Source organism: Solanum dulcamara, chromosome 10 (assembly GCF_947179165.1).
Source record: "Solanum dulcamara chromosome 10, daSolDulc1.2, whole genome shotgun sequence".
NCBI classification, from domain to species: Eukaryota; Viridiplantae; Streptophyta; class Magnoliopsida; order Solanales; family Solanaceae; genus Solanum; species Solanum dulcamara.
The window spans coordinates 46,639,309-46,646,811 of record NC_077246.1 but is presented as its reverse complement, the minus strand read 5'-3'; the positions used below and the strand labels follow the sequence as shown (position 1 = coordinate 46,646,811).

The following is a 7,503-nucleotide window of genomic DNA, read 5'->3' as shown; positions in this document are numbered from 1 at the left end:
CTATCTTTGACAATAGATTGATCATCATCATAACTTCATCATTAAAATCATAATCAAAACTTTAAATCATAAAACTTTTCTTGAAAATCATTAAACTCATAGTCAACTCATGAAAATCATCTTTAACTTCATAATCATAACTTGAAAATAGTTTTATGCATGGAAATTCATAATTCAACTTAAAATCATGCAATTCATGTAAATACATGCTTAGAATAATCATTGATAACAATTTAAAATGATATTGAAATAACTTAATGCAATTCATCAAAACTAGGATTCATAAACCGTTAAAAATTAAAAGATACTTTGAGAAAGCTTTGGGACTCCATGGATAAAAGAAACTCATGGATCAATTTCCACATACCTTGATTGAATTCACTGAGGATTGAAGAATAAACCTTGGTGAACCTGATGTTGCTGGGCTACGACAACAGGTTATGGGTGAGGCACATCATGCCCGATATTCTATTCATCCGGGTACAACAAAAATGTACCATGACCTTAAATGTTTATTCTGGTGGGATGGTATGAAAAGAGATGTTGCTGAGTTTGTGGCCCAATGTCCAAACTGTCAGGAGGTCAAGATTGAACACCAGAAACCAGGTGGTTTATTACAGGAGATGGAAATTCCAACGTGAAAGTGGAAGATGATTAATATGGATTTTATTACAGGTTTACCTCGCACTCCACGGAAGTACGATTTGATATGGGTTGTTGTTGATAGGTTGACTAAGTCAGCCCATTTCCTTCCGGTTCGGATCACATATTCAGCGGAGGATTATGCCAGGATATATATTAAGGAGATAGTAAAGCTCCACGGAGTTCCTGTATCCATTATCACTAACAGAGGTGCCCAGTTTACAGCAAATTTTTGGAGATCTTTTCAGGCGGGATTGGGGACCCAGGTGAGCCTTAGTACAACATTCCATCCTCAGACCGATGGGCAAGCCAAGCGCACTATCCAGACGTTAGAAGATATGCTGCGGGCCTGTGTTATTGACTTCAAAGGTAGCTGGGATGACCATCTACCACTTGTTGAATTTGCTTATAATAATAGTTATCACTCTAGTATTTAGATGGCACCGTATGAGGCACTGTATGGCAGAAAATGCAGGTCACCTATAGGTTGGTTCGATGTGGGTGAAACTAAGTTAATTGGCCTAAATCTGATTCAGCAGGCAGTTGAGAAGGTGAAGCTTATTCAAGAACGATTATTGGCAGCTCAAAGTCAACAGAAAGCATATGCAGATAACCGACATCGACCTTTGGAGTTCCAAGTGGATGATTGGGTATTCTTGAAAGTGTCACCTATGAAGGGCATCATGAGATTCGGCAGAAAAGGGAAGCTTAGTCTGAGATACATAGGACCTTATTAGATTGTCCGTAAAGTAGGCAAGGTTGCCTACGAGCTAGATCTACCAACTGATTTAGAAGCAGTACATCCGGTGTTTCACGTGTCTATGCTTCGTAAATTCATTGGCGATCCTTCAAGAGTATTTCCTGTGCAGGACATTCAGGTGACCGAGGAGCTATCCTATGAGGAACAGCCGGTGGCTATTTTAGATCGTCAGGTAAGGAGGTTACACACCAAAGATGTGGCATCTGTCAAAGTATTGTGGCCAAACAACAACCGAGAATAAATGACTTGGGAGGCTGAGGAAGAAATGAAGAAAAAGTATCCTCGATTGTTTTCTGCACCCAAAGGTAACTTAAGTTCCTTATTACCTATATTGGTTAGATAATAAATTATGTGAAACAGCCGTATTTATAAACCTATAAGATCAATTTAACATTCGAGGATGAATGTTCAAAAAGGGGGGAAGAATGTTATAACCCGCACTTTGCACCTAAGGACATGTTGGGGATACTTGTAACAAGTCAAGAGTAAGACTATGCTTGGTCTTGTTATATACAAGTTTCTATTGATTAAGTTGGGAGGTGGAATTATTGGAAAAGTTAAAGGGTAAAATTGGAATTACTCATGTGGAAATACCATAAAAGGTTAGGGGTAAAATTGGAATTTCACATGTGGAAATACCATAAAAGGTTAGGGGTAAAATTGGAATTTTACATATGGAAATACTATAAAAGCTTAAGGGAAAAGGTGGAATTTCAACTTGGAAATATTAGAAAAGGTGAGGGGCAAAATGGTAATTTCACATGGGAGCCTTTAAGTCATCTAACTCCTAGAGATTTCTAGACATTTTGAGAGAGTTGGAAGCAAGAAAAAAACTTAAGGAAAAACAAGAGACAAGTTCGGCCAAGAGAGGGAGTAAATTAACCCTTCAAATTTCATCCCCAAAAATTATAATTTCCTAGTATTCCTACTAAGTCAAGGGTGCTCTACAACATGGTGTAGTGGTTTTGGAAGTTTGGAGACTTGTTTAGTTGATTTGGAGAGTTGGAGAAGTGAAGGAAAAGGTAAGAATTAATCTAATTTCTTTGTGTTATGAAGTTTGTTGATGTTGTAGTATGTGGAGGTGTGTGGAATTTATGGAAATATGAAAGTTTATATGGTAATATGGTGCCATGTATACATGTTCTTCTATGAGTAAGATGATTCAATTTTTGTGTAGTATTTTTTTGTAGTATCTTTGTGTAGTATTTGAATGGTAGTTATGTTAATTAATTGATGTTGAAAATGAAAGTTGGATGAAATTAATTGAAGTTGGAAATATGAGTTAGGTGATGAGATGGAAAAAAATTAAGGTTGCATAGCTTGTTAGTTGTTGTTGTAATTCTTGGAATATAAGGAAACTTAAATGGTGTAAGTTGGTATTAAACTAGTTTGTAGGAATTATGTAATTTGAGTATGATATTATAAGAATATGGAGGTAAATTATTAAAAGTATGGAGTGTTGTTGTTGGTTGTGAAGTTGAAAGAAGGAAATGAATTTGATTATGAAGTTGAAGGAAGAAAATGAATTATAATATTTTTGTTGTATTTATGGAATTTTTGAGTGAAATATGGAATTGATAAAAATTGGATAGCTTACTTGGAATATTCTTCATTTATGTTGGAATGAGTTGAAATTAATTATGGATATGAGATATTCATATTTATTTGGAAATGCAAAGTTTGGTTGAAAGTTGTTGCACTAATTAAAAAATTACACCAATTTATGTTATGGTGTGTTAAATTGATTATCGATGGAATTGATGTTGTTGTTGTTGGCTTGGTTGTTAATATGGTGGCCGAGTTGTAATCTCGGGGTGTCATATATATAGGGGAGATGCTGCCGAAATTTTTGTAGACAAGTAGTGGAAATATTGAATTCTTAAAATCTTATGAATAGTAATTGGTAAATGTGACCAATTGTAGATTTTGGAGGAAACGGGAATTGAACTTGGACAACCGTAAAAGGCCAAAAAGGTATGTAAAGCTTTACCTTTTCTTCTCTTGGCATGTCCTAGATGTAATAGGAGTGAATACGAACCTCGGGGATCACTCTACTCTTCGAAATCAGCGCTCGAAAATTTCCCTTTTTCTATTCAATAGAATTGAATTAGGTAATTATGAATAGTTTTGGAAAAATTGTCTAAACTTTTATATTTTGCACAAATGAATTCCGAATACCTTGAAACTCTTTGCTATGCTTCCTAATATTATATGAATAATTATTCCATTAATTCCCATAATATATTTGGAAGTACGGAGATGATTCGGAAAATACTATTTTTACATAGACTATTGTGATATTGGAAGTACTTGTATTATTATTATTATTCAAGTTTCCTTTTATGATTTGTTATCGAAATTATGTCATCGGGTCTGTATAAATATTTTGTAATTTAAATTGCATTTGGTTTTTCACTACTCTATTCGTGTATACGGTAACCACTCTTTCACTGAGCCTGGGCCAGGATATGTTTTCGTGCGTATTTCTCTGCATTGTTCGCCGTGTCCCGACGTGAGGGGGCAGGTATAACATGTACATGGGGTGGTAAATGTTATGCCACAGAGTTATGCTGTGCCATGTACATATATGTTTGTGATATAATATGATATGATATGATTTGATATGGCCATCTGATATGATATGATTTGTTACGGAGATATTCCCTACTCTGGTGTTATGCTGTGCCGTGGTGCCGATGATGGGAGGGAGACCACACTTTATTCACCGAGTTCATAATGGGGTCGAATATGGCATATGTCTGTGCATATATAGTTTGAGATTTTGATAAGCATTTTGAAATTCTAAACGTTGATTTCATGTTTTGCACATACTATTCAGATTATGATTTTATATATTATAGTGCATGCTTTACATATTCGGTACATTTCCCGTACTGACTCCCTTTCTTCGGGGGCTGCATTACATGTCCGCAGGTACCGACGTTCGTTTTGCTGAGCCGCATGTTTAGGACATCTACTGCGTTGTTGATAGTGCTCCCTTGTTCGGGGCTTGTATTTCGGTATTTACTTTATGTCTGTATGTTTGGATATGTTGGTCAGGGGTACGATGGGGCCCTGTCCCGTCTTATGACTATGCTATCATCTGTAGAGGTCTGTAGACAGAATTATATTGTATATATGGTTTGGGCTTGGTGTGTTTCGTGACGGCCTATCGGCCTTCGTGCGTTATATCTATTTTTGTGATCTATTTAGAGATTCCTTCTGATCATTATCTATGTTTATTCAATTAATATGCTAATTTGGGGATAAGGGTATGTTTGGGTGCCCAACTCTGGCCAGGTCACGGCCTACGGGGTTGGGTCATGAAAAAAGTGGTATCACAGCAGTTTGGTCCTCGGAATGTCTACAGACCGTGTCTAGTAGAGTCCATTTTATCGATGTGTTGTGCACCACATCTATAAGCAGGAGGCTACAGGGCATTTAGGATGTTACTTTTTCTTCTTGTCTTAGATCGTGCGATAGAGCTATATTATTAGGATGATTCTCTCCTAACGAAATGATTATTATGATTTTCAGAAATGCCTCCGAGAAAAGCGACGACTGCCCAAAAGGGTAAATCAGTGGCACCAGGCGAGGTTAGTCAGGTCCATAGAGTTACCAGGGCCCGACCTCAGCCTGAGATGGAGACTATGCCCCCGACAGCCAGTTCTGCGACACCGCCAGAAATTAGGGCAGCCCCAGCTGAAGATCAGAGGGCGGATGCACCAGTATTTGGAGCCCCAGCACCCGAGCCTCTAGCTCCACAGTCAGGAGCGGAAGGCAGGTCTATACAGGATGCGGTGCAGCTATTGACTAGGTTGGTGGCCGGACAGGAACACAGACGCGGTTTAAACGGAGATCCGGTACACGGGTCTGATAGTTCGAGGGCTCGTGAGTTTTTGACTTGTAACCCTCTAGAGTTCTTCGGGACAAAGCCCGAAGAGGACCCCGAGGAGTTTGTTAGAGAGATGCAGCGCACTTTACGTCTGATTAAAGCTTCTGCAACCGAGTCGGTTGAGTTGGCTTCGTATAGATTGCACGAGGTAGCTGCTAACTGGTTTGAGTCCTGGGAGTTATCCAGGGGTAGACTAGCTTCTCCAGCGGTATGGGATGAGTTTACAGAGGCATTTATCAGTCATTTCCTACCTACTGAGATGCGTAGAGCCAGAGCGGACAGATTTTTACAATTAAGACAGCGAGGCCGCAGTGTTTGTGAGTATAGTTTGGAGTTCGACTCGTTGGCTCGACATGCACCTGCTCTGGTAGCTGACATGACGGACAGGATGCACAGATATGTGATGGGCCTAGATCGTTACCTGGTGGATAGTTGTTTGGTGATGGCTGCTCAGCCAGGGATGGACATCGACCGTATTCAGGCATATGCTCAGGGCATGGAGGACAGACATAGAGGACACCAGCCCGACCGAGATTTTGGTAGAAGTCAGCCCAAGAGGGCCAGATCAGCTAGATATTTTGGAGAGTTCCGAAGCAGGCCATTCCAACAGCAGGGTAGCAGATAGCCCACCCAGCCAGCACAGAGTATGCCTTTACTATCCTCAGGCCGGAGATCAGGTGGCACAGGATATTCGGGAGCTGGTTTGAGCTCTAGGGCTTCCGGTTCGCAGTTAGACAGAGGTTCTGGTCAGATGCGGCCACCCAGGCCCCCGTGTTCTTATTGTGGTAGGTACCATCCGGGAGAGTGTTATTGTGCTATAGGAGCTTGTTTTGTTTGTGGTCGTCAAGGCCATACGATGAAGGATTGCCCGAATAAGGGTGATTCAGGTGGAGCAGCTCGGACTACATGATCATTTGCTGGGTCATCATCTTCTTCGGTAGCTATGCGCCCCACGGGGCAGGGTGTGTCTGCACCAGCAGGCCGTGGTAGAGGCCGGGGTGGAATTTCTGGTTCTAGCGGTCCTTCGAACCACACCTATGCCTTGGCCATCCGACAGGATCAAGAGGCGTCTCCAGATGTGATCATAGGTACATTATTGATCTTTTCCCAGATTGTATATGCATTAATAGATCCAGGCTCTACATTATCATATATTTCCCCGATAATTGCTGATAAGATTGGTGTAAATCCCGAACTGATAGAACTATTTGAGGTAGCTACTCCTGTAGAAGATTTTATTATAGCAAGGCGAGTATATAAAAGTTGCTCAGTAATTATATGTGATCGTTGCACTAAAGCAGACCTAATAGAATTGGAGATGACTGAATTTGATGTGATTATGGGAATGGATTGGCTATCTTCCTGTTATGCTAATGTTGACTGTCAACGGAAGGTAGTTTATTTTCAATTTCCAGGAGAACCAGGGATAGAATAGGCAGGTAATACAGCATCTCCGAGAGGGAAGTTTATTTCCTACCTTAAGGCGAGGAAGATGATCAGAAAAGGCTGTATTTATCACCTGGTTCGCGTACAGAATTTGCAGGCTGAAGCGCCAACTATTCAGTCAGTTCCAGTTGTTAATGAACTTGCAGATGTATTCCCAGATGATCTTCCAGGCCTTCCTCCCGAACGGGAGATAGACTTTACCATAGATGTGCTGCCAGATATCCATCTGATATCTATTCCCCCATACAGAATGGCACCTGCAGAATTAAAGGAACTGAAGGAGCAATTGAAAGACTTGCTAGAAAAAGGCTTCATCAGACCTAGTACTTCACCTTGGGGAGCTCCGGTATTATTTGTGAAGAAGAAAGATGGGTCACTACGGATGTGTATTGATTACAGGCAGCTGAATAAGGTAACTATAAAGAATAAATACCCCCTCCCCAGGATTGATGATTTGTTTGATCAGTTGCAGGGTGCCAAGTGGTTTTCAAAAATAGACTTGCGATCGGGTTATCATCAGGTACGGGTAAGAGAATTTGATATTCCAAAGACAGCATTCCGAACTTGATATGGCCATTACGAGTTCAGAGTGATGTCTTTTGGGCTGACGAATGCTCCAGCAGTATTTATGGACCTAATGAATCGGGTATTCAGACCATTCCTAGATATGTTCGTGATTGTATTTATTGATGATATTCTGATTTATTCTCGATCAAAAGAAGAGCATGCAGATCATCTGAGAGCAGTACTTACAGTACTC

General features: G+C 40.2%; 1 protein-coding gene across 1 annotated transcript; it reads left to right on the top strand.

The window, feature by feature from the left end:
* Nucleotides 1-491: 491 nt before the first annotated feature.
* Nucleotides 492-1,643, top strand: LOC129869770 (uncharacterized). Its single transcript, XM_055944389.1, has 4 exons — nucleotides 492-606; nucleotides 676-908; nucleotides 1,080-1,292; nucleotides 1,380-1,643. Exons 1-4 carry the CDS (start codon nucleotides 492-494, stop codon nucleotides 1,641-1,643), a joined length of 825 nt encoding a protein of 274 aa, XP_055800364.1.
* Nucleotides 1,644-7,503: the final 5,860 nt, after the last annotated feature.

Excerpts from the sequence above, each read along its gene's own strand:
- LOC129869770 (XM_055944389.1), top strand. The coding sequence starts at position 492 with ATGTACCATGACCTTAAATGTTTATTCTGGTGGGATGGTATGAAAAGA. Across the intron at positions 909-1,079 it reads AGGCGGGATTGGGGACCCAG|ATGGCACCGTATGAGGCACT; the intron begins GTGAGCCTTAGT and ends TCTAGTATTTAG. Across the intron at positions 1,293-1,379 it reads AGTTCCAAGTGGATGATTGG|ATTGTCCGTAAAGTAGGCAA; the intron begins GTATTCTTGAAA and ends GGACCTTATTAG.